The sequence below is a fragment of the Orycteropus afer genome, unplaced genomic scaffold, assembly GCF_000298275.1.
Source record: "Orycteropus afer afer isolate SDZICR_OR568_19922 unplaced genomic scaffold, OryAfe1.0 scaffold00009, whole genome shotgun sequence".
In the NCBI taxonomy this organism is placed as follows: domain Eukaryota; kingdom Metazoa; phylum Chordata; class Mammalia; order Tubulidentata; family Orycteropodidae; genus Orycteropus; species Orycteropus afer.
In genome coordinates, this window is record NW_006921596.1 from 11,429,900 (window position 1) to 11,453,585 (window position 23,686).

The 23,686-nt window shown below is 43.2% G+C and overlaps 1 protein-coding gene across 1 annotated transcript in view; it reads left to right on the top strand.

Moving 5' to 3' along the window:
• NOD2 (nucleotide binding oligomerization domain containing 2) overlaps nucleotides 1-1,211 on the top strand; it is a 51,109-nt gene extending 49,898 nt beyond the window's left edge. The window contains exon 11 of the mRNA XM_007947001.1: nucleotides 1,139-1,211. Coding sequence (XP_007945192.1) covers nucleotides 1,139-1,211 — 73 coding nt within the window. The remainder of the gene's footprint in view (nucleotides 1-1,138) is intronic.
• The last annotated feature ends 22,475 nt before the right edge of the window (nucleotides 1,212-23,686 follow it).

Sequence of the window (23,686 nt, forward strand, 5' to 3'; positions counted from 1 at the left end):
TTAGGCACTATGCTACCAGAGCTCCCTAGCACTAGGCTAAGGAGCCCTGGTGGTGCAAATGGTTAAGCACTCAGCTGCTAACAGAAAGGTTGGCAGTTTGAAGCCACCCAGCAACTCCATAGGAGAAAGTCCTGACACTTTGCTTCTGTAAAGATTACAACCTAGGAAACCCTATGGGCCAGTTCTCCTCGGTCATACAGAGCTGACATGAATAGGAATTGACTCAACGGGACCCAATAACAACAAGAGGACTGGCTAGATACCAGTGTCTAAAAACTAGATTTCTTATAAAATCTCTATCTCATGGCTTTCTCAAAAGATCTGGCAGCTCTGGACTCCTGTTTGCAATGCTGCTAATTAACCAGAATAGAGAAGGACCTGCCCCACTCAGATGTGTCTTCCTGCTCTACTTGACCCACCACGCCCCCTTTGGCTTTTGCATATGACCTGCCTCATCCCATAAGCTTGGGACCCCCACTTTACATATGCAGACAGAGATCTTGTTCCTCCCCTCAAAAACCATAGCAAGACAGCAGCAAATGTAGATATCAGACATCAACATGAAAAACAAAACCAGCTAGAGCTTCAAAGCATCTGTCCTGTGAGGCGACCTTTTCCTTCCTGCATGGTTGTATAATCTCCATAGCTGGTGAGATCATCAGGTCCTGGACAGCATGTGTAGTTTTATTTTTTAAACCATTGCACAGCCATAAGAAATGTCACATTCTGTGTCGGGGGGCAGAAAGCCAGTATGAGGTTGATATTTTAAGGGTTCTGGTGTGATTTGCTGCCATGTTTCCAGAGCTTGGAAGGTATCAGAACTTGCTCATTGCATTCTTGATGGATTCTGCTGTTGCCTTGAAAAGAATCACCAGCCTCTGGGGGCCTGTGACCTGCTGGGTCCAGTGTGGGTTCTCTCTGCAGTGTCACGGAGCCTTGCTCATCATCAGAAAAATTCATCCAATCTATGGCTGACAGACAGAGGGGCCAGACGCCACAGACAACTTCCAAGGCTGCTGCGCCAGGCCTGAGGCTCAGATTGTCCCCGGCTTGTGTTGAAAAAGTGACACCTTCCCTTGGAAAGTGCTACTTTGATTGTGTCCTCATTCAGATCTCTCTTTGCTTTGTCCCCCTTTAGGCTCCGAGGGAACACTTTGTCTCCAGAGGAAATGGAGACGCTCAGCCGTAAGGACTCCAGACTCTTGCTTTGATGTCTCTGGGTTGACGCTTATCTCGGTTTGTTTGGATGCAGAAGCTGGATTACAGATTGTGGCAGTGGCCCATTCAGACTGAGCTCTGTCCTCCTCAGGGCTGATGGAGTTTTCTGGAAATACAATCAGTCAGTTTTTTTCTTTCTGGTAGAAGAGGGCCCATCAGTGGTTTCCAGAATAGACTTTTCCCAAGCCTACTTTTGCCATAAGGAGCCCTGGTGGTGCAAAGGTTAATCACTTGGCTGTTAACTGAAAGGTTGGTGATTCAAACCCATCCAGCAGCTCCATGAAAGAAAGATCTGGTGATCTGCTTCACAGATTATAGCCAAGAAAACCCTATGGGGCAGTTCTAATCTGTCAGATGGTATCACTGTGAGTCCAAATTAACTCCATGGCACCTGACAACAAAACTTTTGCCATCATCTTCTTCCCAGGAGTCAATACATGGATATAGAAGAGTGGCATGGAGTCAACCCCAGCTGATCCTGCAGGGGCCAGAGGGGCTCACAGATGTTAACAGAGAACCTCCTGTATAGAGACTTGGACCCACAGAAGCTCTCCCTCTACTCCCTCTTCCATGTGAGGAGGGAGTGTTCTGGAAGCAACCTTTTACCCTGTCAAGACTCATGGGTCACCCCCCATAACTGGCTTCTCCAACTCACCCAGGAGTACCTGCACATGGAGTGTCCTCTGTGGTTGAGGTTTCAGAATATTCATGTGTTCAGCTTTGATATTTTGCACCCCAGCACCCTACTCGCCTCCCAGTAGAAAGAGGGCTACAGTTCACCCTCCTGTCCTTTCTGGTACCTAGAAACATTGTTGGAAGGAGATATAGACAGTCCCTGCTTATTCCCCAAGACCTTCTAGATGTGTAAGAGGAATAGGATCTCTACAGCTAGGATCACATGTGGACTTGTTTGTCCCGTGAAATCAATTACTCTTCAGTTAAGCCTTTGAAAGTGGCCCCTCATCCAAATCCAGCTTTTAAAAATGAGTCTGGGTGACAATTTTAAGTGGCCCCATCTCTGCTAGATGTCTATGAACTAAACTCTGAAGACAGACTTTCCAAAATATGTTCATAAGGTGTGGCTTTTTTTGTTATTTGTTCCAGAATGCTTTAGGACATAAAGTCACAGACTGAAAAGTTTACAGGGGCAAAATCAGGCCCTGCCTTATAGGCATACGTCTTTCTGGTTTCAAAATGATGTGTGTGAAATAGTTAGGTGCTATGCACGTGTTACTATTTTAAACATTATTATTGTGAAAACTGGTTAATACTTATAAACCACTTTGTTTATTCTCCAAAGTTTGTATTGTTTTATACAACTTTATTTATCTTGTTGTTGTTGAAAATATACACAGCAAAACACGCTAGTTCAATAATTTCTATATGTATCGTTTAGTGACATTGCATACATTCTTAGAGTTGTGTAACTGTAATCACCCTCCTTTTCTGAGTTGTTCTTCTCCTGCTCACATAAATTTACTGGCCCCTGTGGTTCCCATCTAATCTTTCAAGCTGCTGTTGTCAATTTGATCTCTTAGAGATGGTTCTTAAAAGAACTTAATGCACAAGGCAGGCATTCTTTACTAGTTAAACTAAATTATGGTTTGATTTTTAAAATGACTTCAGGAGATGTTTTTGGTTTAAGTTTTTAAGATGATCTCAGGGCAATAGTTTCAGGGGTTTATCCAACCTTCTTGGTCCCAGGAAGTCTGGAGTCCATGAGAATTTGAAACTGTATTCCACCTTTCCCATCTTTTTAATCAGGATCCTTCCATGGAATCTTTGATAAGAATGTTCAGTGATGGTAGCTGAGCACCATCCAATTCTTCTTGTCTCATGGCATTGGAGGCAGTTGTTCAGAGAGGCAATTAGTTACACATTCCATATCCTCCTCCTATTCCCGAGTCTACTTCCTTTGTTGTTCCAGGCAAATAGAGACCAAGTTGTTGTGCTTTGCAAGCTTTTAAGACCCCAGGCACTACACATCAAACCTGGAGGTAGCACAGAGGCACTAAACATGTCATTAGGCCAATTAACTGGGATGTCCCAGGAAATCAGGACCCCAAACCTCAAAACCAAATCCCATGAGGCTCTTGGTTGGACATAAACAGCCTCAGAAGCTACTCTTTGTTTTTGTCATTGTTGTGAAAAAGTTTGTCCTTTATAGAAAACATAACCATGAATGTTCTACAGTAAATAATCACAGAGCACAGAACTATTGAGTCACCAACACTATCTTCATTGTGACCAAACATTTAAAAATATTCCTGAAATATGTCAAATATTAAAGCACAATTTTCTGCTCGAAGGGGAAAGAAAAATGATGTTTTCAACTAGATAAATTATTGCTTCAGTCAAAAGCAACTCTTAGAAATACCTGGCAATCAAAAACACATTTGGCTTCAGCTTAGAGAAATCCAACCCAGCATGAAATTTTAAGCTGTGTGGGTGTCCCATGGTACCCAGACCGAAAGATTGCAGCAAATGTAAAAGAACCTCAGGGCCTCCATCGATTCTTTCAAGGTGGCTCCAGGAGTCTCAAACAGAAGACAGATGAAAAAGGTTTGGGTATGGCTCTCTGCAGAGAGCCTTGCTGAAATAATTCTTAGCTGCATTTAATGAGTAGGGGCTCAGGTGGGTGTGCACCAGTCAAGTCTTGCTCCCATGAAGGGTTTCCATGTGCCTGGCTTGCTAAGTTCTGCAGTGTCTCACTGGCCTCCTGTGTGCGAGCTTGACTGTGGGTTGTCTTTGTTGGTGGTGTTCTTTTCTCCCCAGACCATTGTTTCTCTTAGATCAAGAGGAAGATGGAGACAGGCCTGCTTTCTCTGGGGAGTGACACATCAGCCCTTTTGCTGCACATTCATCTTCATTAAATTCATTCAAAGGAGCCTTGATAGCACAGTGGTTAAGCACTCTGCTGCTATCCAAAAGATTGGCAGTTTGAGTGTCTACCTTGTTCCATCAGCTTCATGGGAGAAACACCTAGTGATTTGGTTCCTTAAGGATTGCAGCCAGGAAAGCCTTATGGGGCAGTTCTACTCTTTCACATTGAGTTGCTGTGGGTCATGATCTACTTGATGGCACCCAGCAACAATGGCAACAAGTTCATTTAGCAATTATTTATTAATTAGTTCTGTTTGAGGAGTCCCTGGGTGGTGCAAATGATTTAACATGTTCAACTGCTAACTAAAACAGTGGTGGTTCAAGTCCACTCAGAGGTATCTCTGAAGAAAGTCCTGGAGATCCACTTCTGAAAAAAATTAGCCATTGAAAGCCCTATGGAGTACAGCTCTCCTCTGACACTCACGGTGTTGCTGTGAGGCAGAGTCGACTTCTTGTCCACTGATGGTTATGTTTGACAGTCCGTGGATGGATGAACAGACATGGTCCCTGTTCTCTAGGCACTTATGGTAAACGTAGAGGGAGAGGCAGACCAAAAACAAGGGAATCAAAGAAGCACATAACACCATATCTACCCTTGTAAATGCTAGGAAAGAAGTAAACAAGGTCCAAGGTAGAGGAAAGCCTTTAGATTGGGGTTAGTCAGAGGGAGATGCTTGGAGGAGATGACACAGGAACCGTAACCTCAAGAAGAAGAGTCTGGCCGTGCAGAGTGAGGGGACGGGAACAGCATTCCAATCACAGGTAACTAAGACCTTGTCACAGGGAAGACCTTGGTGTGCAGCAGGCTGAATATTGGCCCCTTAAGGTATCCATCACTTGTCTGTCAGTTTGTCGTACTGTAGTGGTTTGCATGTTCTGTCATGCTGGAAGCTGTTACCAGGATTTCAAGTACCAGCGGGTCACCCATCGTGCATAGGTCTCAGTGGAGCTTCCAGACTAAGAGACTAGGAAAGAGGTCATGGTGGTGCACTTCTGAAAAAATTGGCCACTGAAAACCTTATGAATAGCAGTGAAACATCGTTTGACTTAGTGCTGAAGATGAGCCCCTCCAGTTGGAAGGCACTCAAACTATGACTGGGGAAGAGCTATCTCCTCAAAGTAGAGTCAGCCTTAATGATGTGGATAGAATAAAGCTTTCAGGGCCTTCATTTGCTGTTGTGGCATGACTCAAGATAAGAAAATAGCTGCAAAAGTCCATTAATGATCAGATTGTGGAATGCACAGAGTATGAATCTAGGAAAATTGAAAGTTATAAAAAATGAAATGGAATGCATAAAGATTAATATCTTAGGCATTAGTGAGCTGAAATGGACTGGTATTGGCCATTTTGAATCAGACAATCATATGATCTCCTGTGACAGGAATGACAAATTCAGGAGGAGAAGGGTGACATTCTTTGTCAAAAAAACCATTTCAAGATACACCCTGAAGTACAATGCTGTCCATGATAGGATAATATCCATATGCCTACAAGGAAGACCAGTTAATACTGTTGTTTGTTGTTAGGTGCCATTGAGTCATCACGGACTCACAGCAACAGTATGTACAGTAGAACGAAACACTGCCTGGTCCTGTGCCAGCCTCGTAACTCTTGCAATATCTGAGCCCATTGTTGCAGCCACTGTGTCAATCCATCTCATTGAAGGCTTTCTTCTTTTTTTCTGATCATCCACTTTACCAAGTGTGATATCCTTCTGACAATATGACCAGAGTAGGTGAGATGAAGTCTGGCCATTCTCACTCACTTCTAAGGAGCATTCTGGCTATACTTCTTCCAGGACGGATTTGTTTGTTCTTCTGGCAGTCTATGGCACTTGCAGTATTCTTTGCTAATACCACAACTCAAAAGCATCAACTCTTCTTCAGTCTTCCTTATTCATTGTCTAGTTTTCATCGGCATATGAGGCAATTGAAAATACCATGGCTTGGGTTAGGCACACCTTAGTCTTCAAAGAGACATCTTTGGTCTTCAGCACTTTAAAGAGGTCTTTTGCAATAGAGTTTCCCAATGTAATATGTCATCTGATTTCTTGACTGCTGCTTCCATTGGTGTTGATTGTGGAACCATGTAATATGAAATCTTTGACAACTTCAATCTTTTCTCCATTTATCATGAGCCTGCTTATTGGTCCAGTTGTGAGGATTTTCATTTCTTTATGTTGAGATGTAATCCATACTATAGACTGTAATCAGTCTTCATCAGTAAGTGCTTCAAATCATCTTTACTTTCAGCAAGTGAGGTTGTGTCATCTGCATATTGCAGGTTGTTAATGAGTCTTCCTCCAATTCTGATGTGCTGTGTTCTTCGTCATATAGTCCAGCTTCTCAGATTATTTTTGCTCAGTATATGGATTGAATAAGTATGGTGAAAGGATACAATGTTGATGCACTCCCTTGCTGATTTTAAACCACGCAGTATCCCCTTGTTCTGTTCAAATGACGGCCTCCTGGTCTACGTACAGGTTACTCATGAACACAATTAAGTGCTCTGGAATTCCCATTTTTCTCAGTGTTGTCAATAATTTGTTATGATCCACACAGTTGAATGTTTTTGCATAGTCAATAAAACACAAGTAAACATCTTTCTGGTATTCTTTGCTTTCAGCCAGGATCTACTATGATTCAAATTTACACACTAACCACCAAAGCCAAAGATGAAGAAATTGAATATTTTTACAAACTTCTGCAGTTTGACATTGACCAAACATGCAATCAGGATGTATTGATAATCACTGGTGATTAGAATGTGAAAGTAGGAAACAGAAGCATCAGTAGTTGGAAAATATGGCCTTGATGATAAAAATGATGCCAGAGATCACATGATAGAATTTTGCAAGACCAACAACTTATTCATTGCAAATACCTTTTTCAACAACAAAAATAGTGACTATACATGTGGACATCACTAGATGGAATACCCAGGAATCAAATGACTACATCTGTGCAAACAGATGATGGAGAAGCTCAATATCATCAATCAGAACAAGGCCAGACACCGACTGAGGAACAGACCATCAGCTGCTCATATGCAAGTTTTTAAGTTGAAGCTAAAGAAAATTAAGACAAGTCCATGAGAACCAAAATACAACATTGAGTATCCTGAATTTAGAGACCATCTGATGTACAGATTTGATGCATTGAACACCAATGACCAAAGACTACATGAATTGTGGGATGACATCAGGGACATCATACATGAAGAAAGCAAAAGGTCATTCAAAAGGAAAGAAAGAAAAGATGGAAAAGGATGTCAAAAGACACCCTGATACTTATTCTTGAACATAGAGTAGCTAAAGCGAATGGAAGAAATGATGAAGTAAAAGAGCTGAACAGAATATTTAAAAGAGTGGCTTGATAAGACAAAGTAAAATATTATAATGACATGTTCAAAGACCCAGAGTTAGAAAATCAAAAGACAAGAACATGCTCAGCATTTCTTCAGCTGAAAGAACTGAAAAAAAAAAAAAAAAAAAATTCAAGCCTCGTGTTGCAATGGGCAAAATATTAAATGATGCAGGAAGGATCCATAGAAGATGGAAGGAATACACAGAATCACTGTACCAAAAAGAATTGATTGATGTTCAGCCATTTCAGGAGGTAGCGTATGATCAAGAACCGATGTTATTGGAGGGAGAAATCCAAGCTGCTCTGGAGGAACTGACAAAAACAAGAGTCCGTGAATTGACAGAATACCAATTGAGATGTTTCAACAAACAGATGCAGTGCTGAAAGTACTTACTCATTTATTTTAAGAAATTTGGAAGATAGCTACCTGGCCAACCGACTAGAAGAGATCTGTATTTGTGTCCATTCCAAAGAAAGGTGATCAAACAGAATGTGGAAATTATTGAGTATTATCATAATACATTGAAGTAAAATTTTGCTGAAAATAATTAAAAAATGGTTGCAGCAATATGTAGACAGAAATTCAAGCTGGATTCAGAAGAGGACATAGAACTAGGGATATCATTGCTAATGTCAGATGGATCTTGGCTGAGAGCAAAGAATACCAGAAAGATATTTTACCTGTACTTTTTTGACAATGCAAAAGCATTTGACTGTATGGATCATAACAAATTATGGATAACATTGTGAAAAATGGGAATTCCAGAACATTTCATTGTACTTGTACATAGACCAAGAGGCAGATGTTTGAATAAACAAGTGGATATCGCATGATTTAAAATTAGAAAAGGTGTGTGCCAGGGTTGTATCTTTTCACTGTAATTATTCTATGCATATACTAAGCAAATAATCCAAGAAGTTGGACTATATGAAGAGGAGCTCAGCATTAGGATTGGAGGAAGACTCATTAACAACCTGCAATATGCAGATGACACAGCTTCCTTGCTGCAAGTGAAGAAGACTTGAAGCACTTACTGATGAAGATCAAAGACTACAGCCTTCAGTATGGATTACATCTGAACATAAAGAGAACAAAAGTCCACACAACTGGACCAATAAGCAACATCATGATAAATGGAGAAAAGATTGAAGTTGTCAGGGATTTCATTTTAACTGGATCCACTGTCAATATCCATGGAAGCAGCTGTCAAGAAATAAAAGGACATATTGCACTGGGCAAGTCTGCAGTAAAAGACCTCTTTATAGTGTCAAAGAGCAAAGATGTCACTTTGAATCTTAAGGTGTGCCTGACTCAAGCCATGGTATTTTCTATCCCCTCATATGCATGTGAAAGTTGGACAGTGAATAAGGAAGACCACAGAAGAATTGATACATTTGAGTTATGGTGTTGGCAAAGAATATTGAACGTACCAGGCAAATCTGTCTTGGAAGAAGCACAACTGCAATGCTCCTTAAAAGTGAGACTGGCCAGATTTCATCTCTTGTACTTTGGCTGTGTTATCAGGAGGGACCAGTCCTTGGAGAAAGATACCATGCTAGGGAAAGCAGAGGGTCAGCAAACAAGGGTAGACCCTCATTGAGATGGATCGACTGGTGGCTGCAATGATGGGCTCAAGTACAGCAATGATACTGAGGATGACACAAGACCAGGCAATGTTTCATTCTGGTGTACATAGGGTTACTATGAAATTGAAATTGAAATTGAGTGGACGGCCCATAACAACAACAACAACAACAAGATATTCAAGTCCTAATCCTTGGAACCTGTGAATATTACCTTAGATGGCAGAAGAGACTTAGCAGGTGAGATTAAATTCAGGATCCTGACATGGGGAGTTTATTGTGAATTTTGTAAATGTGCTCTAAGTGCAATTATAAGTATTTTTCTAATAGAAGATTTGACACAGAAAAAGAAGGCATTATGACCACTGAAGCAAGATGCTACACTATTGGCTTTGAAGATGGAGGGAGGGTCCATGAACAAAGAAATACAAGGAACACAGCTCTACAAGCTGAAAAAGCAAGAAAACGAACTCTCATCCATGATCTTTGGAGGAAGAGGAGCCCTGCTGATATATTGGATGTCTGGCCTCCTGGACTGTAAACTTGGTTGCAACCCTTTGAGACCAAGTAGAACTGCCCCATTGGGTTTTCAAGGCTGTGATCTTTACAGAAACAGATTGCCACATCTGTCTCCTGCAGAGCATCTGGTGGGTTTGTACCACTGACCTTTTGGTTAGCAGCTGAGTGCTTAACCACTGTGCTACTCTGGCTCCTTGATTGTAGGAGAATTAAATTTATGTTATTATACCATCCAATCTGTGGTAATTTGTTACAGTACCCATAGAAAACCAATATAGTATATTTCAGGCAAACTAATTGCCCATGATCAACAGTTTGGTCGTTATCTTAAGAATAATGGCAAGCATTGGAAAGAGAGCTCTAAACAGGGGAGATGCGATTCATTCTATGTCTAAATAAAATCTCGTTTGCTGCAGAGTGGAGCTGGGACTGGAATGTATGCAGATGGAATGGGGAGAAGAGAAAGTGGAGAAATCACCTAGAAGCCATTATGAGTGTGGACAAATGGGTGGCCCAAGGTGTGGCTGTTGAGGTGGAGAGAAGAGGATAGATTTCAGAGATGATCTGAAGCTAGATGCTCAAGCACATGCAGATGAATGGAGTAGAAGGATGAGGGAAAGGAAGAATCAAGGATGACTCCTAGATTTCTGACTTGAGTAACTGGTGACTGGAGGGAATGGGCAGGAAACAAGTGCAGAAGTGGGAGGAGATTTCTGTTTTGGATTGTCAAGTTTGTAATCCCTAAGTGGAAAAGCCAAGTGGAGATGTCAAATTATTGTGAGTCTGGAAGAGAGGTCACAGCCACAGGTAACAATGTGGTCTCAGCAACCAACAGCTGTCTGAGTGAAGAAAAGCCTCTAGCTTCAGTGAGCCTGTTAAAACATAAATCAGATTAGTTACTCCTCTGAGTGAAATTCTTTAGAACTTCTTGTCTGGCACAAGGTAAAAAGCCAAGGTCCCATGCTGCCTGGAGCACCCTTATAATTGCACTTAGAGTACACAGAATTAAGTACACTTATAATTGCACTTAGAGTACACATAGTGGCCTCTCTGGCCTCCTCTCTGCCCCTCTCATCCCTCTGCTCTGTCACCCAACCACACTGGCTTCTCTGCTGTTTCTTGCACATGCCAAGCCCATTCTTGCTTCCAGACTTTTCCACTTGCCTATTCCTTCTCTGGTGGTGTAGTGGGTAAGGCATTTATTTGGATGCTGACCAGAAGGTCAGCAGTTCAAACTCACCAGCTGCTCCACGGGAGGAGGATGAGACAATCTACTTTTGTAAAGATTTACAGCCTTGGAAATCCAATGGGGGTTCCTATGAGTTGGAGTCGACATGATGGCAGTGGTGTTTTTTTTTTTTTTTTTAATTATTCCTTCTCTAGGAATACTCTTCTAGATAATAGCATGGTTGCACCCTCATTTCCCTCAGATCTTTGATCAAATGTCACCTCCTCAAGAGAATCCTTCTCTGCACAATCTAACTAAAACAACAGTCCCAGACACTCTTTTCTCCCCTCTCCTCCTTCATATTGTCCTATCAGCATGCACTACCTGATGTCCTTTGGTTTCTTCATTGCTTGTCAGCTCTCTGAGAGTGAGAGGCCTAACCGCCTTGCTCACTGCAGGGTCCTTAGAACCTACACTGGTGCTTAGCACATAGGAGGACAGTGGTGGTTTAGTGGTAGAATTCTCCCCTTTCATGCGGGAGACCTGGATTAGATTGCCAGCCAGTGCCCATCTGTCAGGGGAGCTTTACGTGGTGCTGTCAGGCTGAAGAGGTGGTAGTGGAGCTTCAAGACTAAGACAGACTGGAAAGAAAGGCCTTGTGGCCTACTTCCAGAAATCAGCAGGGAAAGCCCTATGAACCACAGCAGTGAGACCCCCGACCTACCATGAGGATGGTACCGGACTGGACAGCATTTTCTTCTGTTGTGATGGGGTCTCCAGCAGCAGCTCACAACAACCAATGTTTAGTAAATGTGTGTTGAGTGAATTAATACATCCCACTTACTGGGCAGGAAATAGAAGTCAGGACAGATTGCAATCATGAATCACGTTTTCTCCTAATACCCTTAATGTCTCCTTCCTAAGGGAGTAAGGTTTTTTTGGCCATGGGGGCACCCCTTATGTATCAACTGCTCAAAATGGGGTTCCAGCCATAACCCAAAGCCCCAAGAAAGAGCACTAAACCTTTTTCTGTGTGTGTGTGATTTAAAAATCACACATGGAAATTATTCATCATTGAATAAAATAACTCCAACAGGAGAGCATGAGTTTCTGTTTGAGCTGGATTAGTTTAAAAATGGTTAAAGTAATCCCTTTTATCTTATCAAAAAGGGCAAAAAGGTGACCAGAGTAAAAGCCCCCAGACAGAATGTTCAAGTTGTACCTGGAGTTTCCCATCACTAAGAGATCGGCATGCACCTGAGGTGGAAGACTCTTGGCTCATCAGCCATTGATCCAAGCACAGAATTTGGTACTGAGAAGTAGTGGTGGTGCTGTAATAAATACCTACAATGTGGAATTGGGTAATGGGTGGAGGCTGGAGGAATTTTAAGGTGCCTAATAGTAAGCCTAGGAGCTCTGGTGGCATAGTGTTTAAGGCATTTGACTGCTAACCAGAAGTCTGGAGGTTCAACCCACCAGCCACTCCTTGGAAAGAAAGTTGGGCAATCTACTTCCATAGTGTTTCTGCCTCAGAAACCCAAGGAGGGGTTGCTATGATTTGGATCCAACTCAACAGCAGTGAGGGGTTTTTATTTTTTATTTTTTTTAATGTTTTGGTGAATAGTAAAAGCCTAGATTGCCGTGAAAAGACTATTGTTAGAATTATGAACATCAAAGGCAATTCTGGTGAGGGCTTAGAAGGAAGTGAGGAGAGCTACAAGAGAAAGTCTCTATTGCCTTAGAGAATACATACGACACCAGCAACAGAATGTTGCTAGAAATATGGATGATAAATATGCTTCTGGTGAGGCTTTAAAAGATAAACATGTGCTTGAACAATAAAGGAAGGGGATGCTTTTTTTTTTTTTTTTAGGATTTGGGTGAAGATTTACAGAGTAAATTCACTTTTCATACAGCAGTTCACATATACTTTGTCTCATGTCATTGATCAAAATTTACAATGCAGCAGCTCCCCTCCCACTTCCTCCCCATAGTTACCTCCTCCCAGTATCTGTCCCTTCATACTCTTCTGCACCCTGAGCTATCTCCCTGTGCATAAGCAGCCCTTCCTTCTCCCAAGATTGTTCTCTCCAGGGCATGTGTCTACTTGAGGTAAATGTTTAACTCACATGCCTGTACTTTGTTTGGCTGGAAACCACAGTTGTGGGTTCAACTCCAGACCTGAAGGGCAGCTAGGGGCCATAGTCTCAGTGGTTACACCAGGCTCTATTGGACCAGAAAACCTGGAAGGGGATGCTTTTTATTCAGTGGCAAAAATACTTGTCTGAATTATGTTCAAATGTTTGTTGGAAGGCAGAATTTGTAAGTGAACTTGGATACCTGGATGATGATGAGATTTCTAAACAAGATCTTAAAAGGGCTATGTGGTTTCTCCTTGTCAGTTACAGTAAAATATGAGAGGAAAGAGATGAACTTAAACTGCAAAATGAAAACAGAACTTCAAGATCTGGAAAATTCTGTTGCATAAACTAAGGACATGTGCCTTAGAATGTTCACTAAGGACATGGCTACACAATCTTTTCTTAAAGAGTTTAAGCCTGTGACTGACAGACATAACCAACTACCATAGCAGAAACCCATCGGCTTACTGAAGAAAACAGAAATAATAAAAGGAAAGAACACTGTCTGCCTCTTAAAAGTTTATAGGCAGGAAACAGGCCAAAGGAGTTGTATGTGTTGTCCTACAAGAGAAGAAAAGGATCATTCCTGGAGCAGCCCAGATGAGCACAATTGTTGGAAGGAGCACTGAAAGCAAGACCTTTTGGTTTCAAAGGGTGGGCCCACAGTCTTTTGGATCTCCAAGGGTAGGGCCATAGCCTCCTCAGTTTCAAATAAGTATATCTTCGCCAACTCCATTCCAGAGTGTGGGGCTGCCGTTAAGGTGTGCGAATAGGATGGGGCTGCTGGCCAGAGCTGAGTGGATGGGGCTGCCATGGCCTAGGGACAGAAGAATGGGGCTTACCAGAGCTGAGGGTAGGGTTGCTACTAAGATGGCTTAAGAAAATAGGGCCACCCAAAGCTGAAGGAGCTGAGTTGCCATCCCAGAGGGCCTGGAAGGTGGAAATGAAGCCCAGGGCCAAGGAGCCTTCACCTAGAATCCAAAAGGCATGGCCAACACCCAGAGTCTGGAGGACAGGGCCATTGCCTAGATGGTCTCAGAGAAAAGAGGATGATTTTCAAGCCTTGAGAGCTAATGTAAATTGTTCTGCTGGGTTTTGGACTTGCTTGGTGCCTGTTATCTCTTCTTTCCCCATAATTTCTCCCATTTGTAATGAGTATGTCTACTTTGTGCCTGTTTCACCATTGACTTTTAGTCTGTATTTCACATATTCACAGATGAAGAGGAGTTTTGCCCCAGGATGGAATACTCCTAAAGTCTCACCTATATTTGATTTAGGTGATTCAGAAGATGAGGTTTTTGCACTTGGAGTTGATTTAAAACTTTTGGGATAATGTGATGGGGGATGTGGGAAGAACATGAATTTTGGGGGTCCAAAGGTATAATGTTATGAATTGAACTGTGGCCTCCCAAAATATGTGTTGTTCTATTTGTCTGTCCTTGTTTGGAGCAAAGAAGAGTGAACAAAGTCAAAGACACATGGAAACAATTAGTCCAAGGGACTAGTGGACCACATGAACCTCACCCTCCATGACCCTGAGACCAGAACTAGATGATCCCCAGTTACCACTGCCACCCACTCTGACAGGGATCACAGTGGGAGATGTTGGATAGAGTCAGAGAAAAATGTGGAACAAATCTCAAAAAAAAAAAAAAAAAGACCAGCCTTACTGGTCTGTTAGAGACTGGTAGAACCCCCAAGGCTGTGGCCCTTAGTCAGCCTTCAGGCAGGAACTGAACTCACTCCCTTGGCTCAACTTTCAGCCAAACAATGGACAGGCCTATGAGGTGAATAATAACATCAGGAAGGTATGCACTTGCATAGAACAATTGAGCATAAGAGATCAAAAGGTCAGCATTTGCCCATGCTCGTTCCTGCTCAGAAGCCAGGAATGGATGGGAAAGAAGGACAAAGGGAAATGGTAAACACAGGGAGAAAGTAGAAAGAATGGTGCTGTATTGTGGAGTTTGTAATCAATGTCATGAAACAAAATGTGTATGGACTGTTGAATGGAAAACCAATTTACTCAGTAAACTTTCACCCAAATCCCAACAAAAAGTCAATAAATAAATAAATTGTAAATCTTAACCTCTATGCCTGTGGTTATAATCCTATTTGGGGAGGGTTTGTCTTTGTTATGTTAATGAGGTAGAATTAATGTAAGGAGTATCCTGGGAGCTCTGGTGGTGTAGTGCCTGAAGCATCTGACTGCTAACCAGAAGGCTGGTGGTTCAAATCCACTCCTTGGAGGGAAGATTGGGCAATCTACTTCCATAGAGATACTGAAGACTGGGCAATCTACTTCCATAGAGATACTGTCTCGGAAGCCCAAGGAGGGGTCTCTATGAGTCAAATTGACTCAACGGCAGTGAGTTTGATTTGTTTGATCTTGGGTCAATGTTTTTTGAGATATGATGGAGATTAAACAAACAAGTAGAAAAGAGGGGATAAGATACATGCCAAGACACATAAAAATCTCCAAGGAACCAGGAAGCAGATGTTGAAGAAACAAGGATCTTCTTCTAGAGCTGAAAGAGAAAGATTTCCCCTGGAGCTGGCACTCTGAATTCCGAATTCTAGCCTCCTGAACTGTGAGAGAATAAATTTTTGTTTGGTAAACCCATCCACTTACGATATTTCTTTTATAGCAGCACTAGATAAGCCTGAAGAAGTACATCATGCTTGGTGGTGGGTCAGTGAAAAAGAGGAATACCCTCAAAAAGACAGATTGACACAGTAGCTGCAACAATGGGCCCAAACATAGCAACAATTGTAAGGATAACATAAGACCAGGCTGTGTTGTAGTCTGTTGTACACAAGGCTGAAACTTGTGCTATGGGTTGAAACTGACTGGATGGCACCTAATAACAACAACAATAGATTACTAAGAATCTGGGCTACTATATAAAGAAAGCACTTGGTCTGATCCAGTTAGCTCTGTGGCTCAAGAGTTTATTCTGGATGAAGCTAGGGTAGCCTGCTGTGTTGCTAGTATAGGGTGGAGTAAGGTAGGTCCCAGTCATCCTCATTGATCTTTACTAGCCACTCCTCGGAAGGAAGATGGGGTAATCTACTTCCGCAGTGATACTGCCTTGGAAACCCAAGGAGGGGTCACGATGAGTCGGGGCCTACTCAATGGCACATAACAACAACAACAACAACAGCTATATCTATTTCCTTAAAAACCAAACCAAACTCATTGCCATCAAGTCGGTTCCAACTCATAGCGACCCCTCCTTGGGTTTCTGAGGCAGTATCACTACTGAAGTAGATTGCCCAGTCTTCCTTCCGAGGAGTGGCTGGTGGGTTTGAACTGCCAGTCTTCTGGTTAGCAGTCAAGTGCCTTAGCCACTATGCCACCAGAGCTCCTATTTAAGTTTTGTTACCTTAGATAACTGAAATAACCTATCAGTGCCTCAGTTTCCTTATCTGTGAAAAGGGGAAATAATCATGCCTACTGTATTTCCTAGGGCTGCCATAGCAAAGACCATAAACTGGTAGCTTAAAGCAATAGAAGTTTATTCTGTCACAGTTCTGGAGGCCAGAAGTCCAAGGTCAAGGTGTTGGCAGGGCCGCACTTCTTGAGGGAAGAAGCCATTCTTTGCATTTTTAGCTTCTGGTGGTTCCAGGTGTTTCTGGCTTGTGACTGTACAACTCCGTCCTCTGTCTCTGTCTTCACCTGGTGTCCTCTCTGTGCCTCTCCTCTGGGTGTCTCTTATAAGGATACTTGTCATTGGGTCAGGGCCTCTCCGGATAATCCAGGATGCTCTCATCTTGAGATTCTAATTGCATCTGCAAAGAACCTTTTTCCCAATAAGATTACATTCACAAGTCCCATGGATTAGAACGCAGACCCCCTAAACTTTTTTGAGGGCCACCATTCAACCCACTGCACTTACCTAGTAGGATTATTATGATTACTTAATAAGACGTTATATGCAAGATGAAGAACAGATTAAATCATTAAGAACAATGGTCATCACTAGCGTTTATACAAGTTGCCATTAAGTTGATTGTGACTCATGGTGACATTATAAGTACTGTGCCTCAGGCTGATTTTTCAGAAATAGATCACCAAGCCTTTCTTTCAGTGTACCATTGGATGGACTAGAACTTTTGACCATTCTTTTAGCAGCTCAGCACATTAACCATTTGTAGTACCCATGGAGTACAAAATTTATACAGAGCTTATTAAGTGCCATGCCCTTTACTTGTATTAACTTACTCAACTCAAATAGATTCAGTATTTTAATTTAACTTCCGTTTCTGCCCTATATAGTAATGTTCAGCCTCCTGTCCACAGCTCAAATACTCTGGATAATGCCTGCTGTGGACCTCTGCAATATACAACCCATGTACCTTCACGAGACTGAAGGTCTTATTCCTCTAGCTCATAGGCATGATCCTGGCTTACAGCCCTCATCTGCCAGCTCCCTAAGGGAATTGCCTCAGTTGGAGAGAGTTGTATCATGTAAGACCACCTTCTAGTCCCAGGGGCGGCCCACATCAGTGACTAGTTGTTACGGAATCTAAAAGTTCAGTCCCCTTACCCTAACTTGGGACAGCTCTGAAAGGCCATTCCGTATTCAGAGCTTCCCCTGGTAGTGGCTGAGGCCCGGTGGAGACTGCCGCACAGCCCCACCTCTCCCTCTGCCCAGTTCTGCTTGCTTCCTTTCCCTCCCATAAGTATTGATCCCAAGAGTGGTCTCTTACATAGAGTAACACTTAGGACTCAATAAAACCTGCTCAGTAGCACCAATCATGATTATCGATTAGACCTTGTTGTGAGCTTCTCAGATGGCTACCACAGGCTTCCACCTCATACTTAACAGCTCCATCACATTCAGTGTTGATTTTACATCCTACTGTCTACTCAATATCTCCACTCAACACAGCCAAGAGTGAGCTCCTGCTATTCCCCACACCCCACTACAGTCCTCCTACCTTCCCCATCTCAGCAAATGGCACATTTTAGCCGCTCATCCAGTCTCTGGTTCCTGCCATTTTTTCTACCTAGCTCTCCAGCCTTGCCACCAATCCTGTGAATCTCTAGAATCCTTCCAGTAAACTCTTATTATGCTTGAGGAAGCCAGACTCAATTTCTCTCACTTGCAACCATGAGAAAAATCTAAGTAATATATCTAGGTGTTGACTCCAGGCTGACTTTCACTTCCAGGCAGCTAGATTGTGACATTTGAGTCCTACCTGCTTTATTGGAACATCTAGATTTAGAGGGAATGGTGCTACCTAAGGCTACACTGCAAGCCAGACCTGTTGGTTCCGATTTTACTGCTTTCTACTGCAGTGTGGTCGTGAAGCCTGGGAAACAGGGTGGGGATGGACTACAGAGGGACAGGAGTGGGTTTGAGGCTTAGGTTGCTCATTTCATTCTGGGTGATTATGGCAAGGGAGAGGAGTGGCCTCCTTACTACTGCCATTAGTAATCACTCATGTGACTTCTTTTATGTACGCATCAGTTTAAATTCCCCTGGCCTTCAAAAACATGTCACTTTCCACTGGGGAAATTTGTGTCATGATTAAACACACATACGCACACACTCCTCCTCCTTCCTCAGTATTAATCATCTTCTCCCATAATTGGTATTGAAATGTCAAAGGAGAAGGAATTAATTAACTGGAGTATCCAGTGCAGCAAGGCACACTGCAAGACTCTGGGATGGATTATAAAAAGCACTTCCTTAAATATTTTGAGGACTTTAGGGAATCAGAAACCTCTCTTCTAATTGAAAGATCTTTAACTACACCCAAAGTCCTGGCTGGTGGCCAGGGGTGCAAAGTTGAGTGAGGCAGCATGTGGAAGTCATATCTTCACCACCTTTCAGAGACCTCCCCCAAACTGGGCTACATGCCAATAGAGTTTCAGAAACAGCAGGGATTCCATGCAGAATCTGAAGGAGGAGATGAGATTTAACACTTACTGAGCTCCTACTATGTGCCAGGAACTTTATATACAGTATTTTACAACAATCCTGTGAAACCAGTGTTACTATCGTCTCCATTTTACAAATGAAGAAATTAAGGCTTCATGAGCATGTGACTTTTCCTATGTCACACAATTACTAATTGAAAGCACAAAGGATTTAAACTTATCTCTGATTCTAATGCTTCACTCTTTCCCAAGGACTCGGTGAGAAAATTACTGGAACTAATTGATAGTTTCAGCAAAGTGGCAGGGCACAAGATCAATGTACAAAAATCAACTGGATTCTTGTACGTTAGCAACGAGAACTCTGGAAAGGAAATCAGGAAAGCAATGCCATTTACAATAACCACCCCAAACATGAAGTGCTTAGGAGTAAATCTAACTAGAGACACAAAAAATCTGTACAAAGAAAACAAAACGGTCTTAGAAGAAACCAAAAGAGACCTACATAAATGGAAGACTATACCATGCTCATGGATAGGAAGACTTAACATCATGAAAATGTCAATACTATTCTAAGCAAGCTACAGATACAATGTAATCCTGATGGTTTCATCATCTTTATTCAAAGAGATGGAAAAACTAATCACCAGCTTTATATGGAAAGGAAAGAGACGCTGGATAAGCAAAGCACTACTTAAGAATAATAAAATTGGAGGGCTCATACCCCCTGATTTCAAAACCTACTATCTATCCGGCCACGGTAGTTAAAACAGCCTGGTACTGGTGCAATGACAGACACATAGACCAGTGGAACAGAATGGAGAACCTAGAAGCAAATCCATTAACTTATGGACAGCTGGTTTCTGACAAAGGGCCAAAACCTATTAAATGGGGAAAGAGATACAAAACCCATTAAATGGGGAAAGAAATAGTCTCTTAAACAAATGGTGCTGGCAAAACTGGATATCGATTTGCAGAAAAAATGAAAAAGAACCCATATCTCACACCATATACAAAAATGAACTCAAGTTGGATCAAAGACCTGAACATAAAATCTAAACCCATAAAGACCATCAAAGAAAAAATATGGACAAACTTGGGGGCCCTAATTCAGGGCATAAATACATATCAAACATAACTAAAAATGCACAAACACCAGAAGGCAAAATAGATGGATTACCCCCCCCCCCCTAAAAATTAGATACTTATGTGCATCAAAAGATTTCACCAAAGGAGTGAAAAGAGAACCTACAGACTGGGGAAAAAAAATTTGGTAATGATATTTCACACAAGTGGCTAGTCTCTAAAATTTATAGAAAACTTCAACACATCAACAACAAAAAAATATTTCAATTAAAAAATGGGCAGAGGACATGAACAGACACTTCACCAAAGAAGACATTCAGGCAGCTAACAAGCACATGAAGAAATGCTTGTAATCATTAGTCATTACTGTTGTTGTTATGTACTGTCGAGTTGGACCTGACTCATTAGTCATTAGAGAGATGCAAATTAAAACAATAATGAGATATCATCTTAACCCAGCACTAATGCAGAGTTAAACAATAACAACAACAACAACCACAAAACCAACCCAGAAAACTACAAAGGCTGGTGAGGGTGAGGAGAGACTGGAACCCTCCTCACACGCTACTGGTGGGACTGTAAAATGGTGAACCCACTGTGGAAAACAATAAGACACTTCCTTAAAAAGCTGGAAATAGAAATACCATATGATCCAGCAATTCCACTACTAGGTATATATCCTAGAGAAGTAAGAGTCGTGACACAAACAGATATATGCATGTTCATGTTCATTGCAGCACTAGTCTCAACAGCAAAAGAATGGAAACGACCTAAATGGCCATCAAAGGAAAAGTGGATAATCAGACCACTGTATATACACACATGAAATATTATACAGCCTTAAAGAACAATGACTCTGTGAAACATACCAAAACAAACAAACAAACAAAAAAACCAAACTCACTGCCGTGGAGTCCGATCCTACTCATAGCGTCCCCTCCTTGGGTTTCCGAGGTGGCAACACTACGGAAATAGATTGCCCAACCTTGGGTGAATTTAGAGCCCATTATCCTGAGTGAAGTTAGCCTATCACAAAATGATAAATATTGTATGAGACCACTATTGTAAAAAGTCAAGAAAACTGTGTCATCCGAAAATATTCTTTGATGGTGGCGTAGTGCCTAAGGCACTTAACTGCTAATCAGAAGGCTGGTGGTTCAAACCCACCAGCCACTTCTCAGAAGGAAGATCAGGAAATCTATTTCCGTAGAGATACCACCTTGGAAACCCAAGGAGGGGTCGCTATGAGTCGAAAACGACTCGGCAGCAGTAAGGTTTTTATTTTTATTTATGTTTTTTTTAGGAGCGGGTGGAGAAGGGAGGGTAAACCACTAACAAGAGGGTAGATACATATTAACTTGGGTGAAGTAAAAATTAATAAAGCTTTGCTCTTTCATGGAATCCTATTTCCAGCTCTCATCCGTGGTGTTCCCCACCCGGAGTCCAACTCCCAGATTTGACAGTAGCTTTGACAGCTAAGGGAGCTCTGGTGGCCTAAAGCCTAAGGCATTTGACTGCTAATTAGAAGCCTGGCGGTTCAAACCCACTAGCAACTCCTTGGATGGAAGATATGGCAATTTACTTCAGTAGAGATACTGTCTCGGAAACCCAAGGAAGGATCGCTATGAGTCGGATCCGACTCCGCGACAGTGAGCTTGGTTTTTTTTTTTTTTTTTTGGGGGGGTTTGACAGCTAAGGCAGGAGCCGAGACCAGAAGATGGGAGGTGGAGTTGGGAGAAGCACGGCGCCCTACCCTGACTCCGGTATCAGCCAATGGTGGCACGGCACTTACTGCCTTTCATCTAATCAGATAGCGCCCTCCGCCCCCATCTTGCTCTACTCTCCGCCCCTCCGCTTTCCCTTTGGCTCTACCGAGCTTGACCGAGTGGAAAGTCCCTTTCGCTCACGCCGGCTGGCAGCCATTGAGGGAAGGTCTGTCACAGGGCGGTCCAATCAAGGCATGCGCAGGAACGCATCCTGGGTCGCGATTGGTTAACGCCACGTTCCTTTTCGCTCCGCCCCCTCCCTCCCTTCCCCCCTGGGTGGTTCGGAGGCGGGGCAGGTGGGGGCGGGCCCAGGTAGCAGGTTCGGCTGCGCAGGGCAGCGCGTCGGAGGTAAATACTGGGGCGGTGGGTTTAGGGCTCCAGGAACGGCCTGGGACGTTGGTTAGAGACTGGGGAAGGGGCGACGCCTCGCCGCCAGAGGTGAGTGAGTGAGTGGGCGGCCGAACCGGCGACCAGCGTCTGTCCGATCCCTTCAAGTGCCCCTCCCCGATCTCAGGCAGCCTTCAGTCACCGCGGCGGCCGTGGGGCCCTCTGCGCCGACCCGTTAGTTGCCTGGCCGCGAGCTGGCCTTGCTCGTGGGGTGCTGAGCCCGCTGACGTCAGCGCAGACTTCCCCACCCCCGGGGCGTCCCCTCTTTCTCCTCCCCGTCTTCCCTCCCCCCAACTCCAGGCCTTCCTGGGAAGGTTCCCGGGTCTTGATAGCTTGGTGTCGCTGCTGAACCTCCGGAGAGGGGAGGAGCAGCACAGGACGCAGTCTCCGGCTACAACCCCATTTACAGACAGGGAAACTGAGGCTCCGGCTGCTGGCCGGCTCCCTAAGGCCCCAGTTGGCATCAAGAGCCCCGTGCCATAACATTTCATGTCTGTGCTGTGGGGGAGTATCGATCGATCGGTTTTGGGGTGTTTGTGGCTTCTTTAAGGCATTCGGCTGCTAAACAGAAGATCGGCGGTTCGAACCACTAGACTTTTCACTGGAGAGAAAGGAGGCAGTCTGCTTCGGTAAAGATTTACAGCTTTGGAAACCCCGTGGAGCAGTTCTACTCTGTCCTAAAGGGTTGCTATGAGTCAGAATCGGCAGTGGGTTTGGTCTAGGAAGAGCAGTCGGGGTTCTGGCCTCTTTAATGGCGTGTTCTGCTTTTTCTTTCAGTTTCCACGTTTTCCTGGGCGAGGATGGTTTTACACAACTATCCGGAGTGCTTGAGGTGAAAGGTGCGCTCTGTTGAGACAAGGTATTCTTTTTTTTCATTCTCTCTCTTTTTGTTTTTCTTTATTATCATATTAACAGCCTATGGGGACGTGGAGAAATCGTGAAGGAAGCTGGTGTTCTCTGCCAGGTCAGCTGTCAGCTTATTCACTTACTCGGTGTCTTTTCTATTCAACCACTTGACATTTGCATGTTTTTGGATGGTTGTCATCTTCCAGCCATCAAGCTGGTGTGCTTTTCATCTCCCACCCCCGTTTTCCCTACCACATTCTTCTTCCTAGTCTTCTCTGGAAAGTTGTATCCTTAGTTGAGTCCAAGAGCATCCCCTACCTTGCTTTTGCATGTGGACTAATTAGGGAACTTAAAACGATTGTTCATTTTCCAATCATTACCTCCCAGAGAAAAATCCAGGCGTTAAGAGAGGGTGTTCCTTTATTCATGTGTTGGTTTTCTGTACTCCCTCACACCCCAACTCAACTTAATGGCCCTAAGAATTTAACTTGCTGTTCCCCACTGAGTAGTGGGTGGATTGAACTAGAACACTATTAGAAGAAAATAATTTGCTAGAAATTCTTGTTGAGGTTTATGCACTGTGGATGTTGATAACATCCAGAACATTCTCCAGTGTTCTGCAGGAAAATTTTGTAGTATTTTTGTATAGAAGCTGCAGCCGCCTTATGTTGTTGTTGTTGTTATGTGCTGTCGAGTCGGCCCCGACTCATAGCGACCCCTCCTTGGGTTTCCGAGGCAGTATCACTACGGAAGTAGGATTGCCCAACCTTCCTTCCGAGGAGTGGCTGGTGGGTTTGAACCGCCAGCCTTCTGGTTAGCAGTCAAGTGCTTTAGC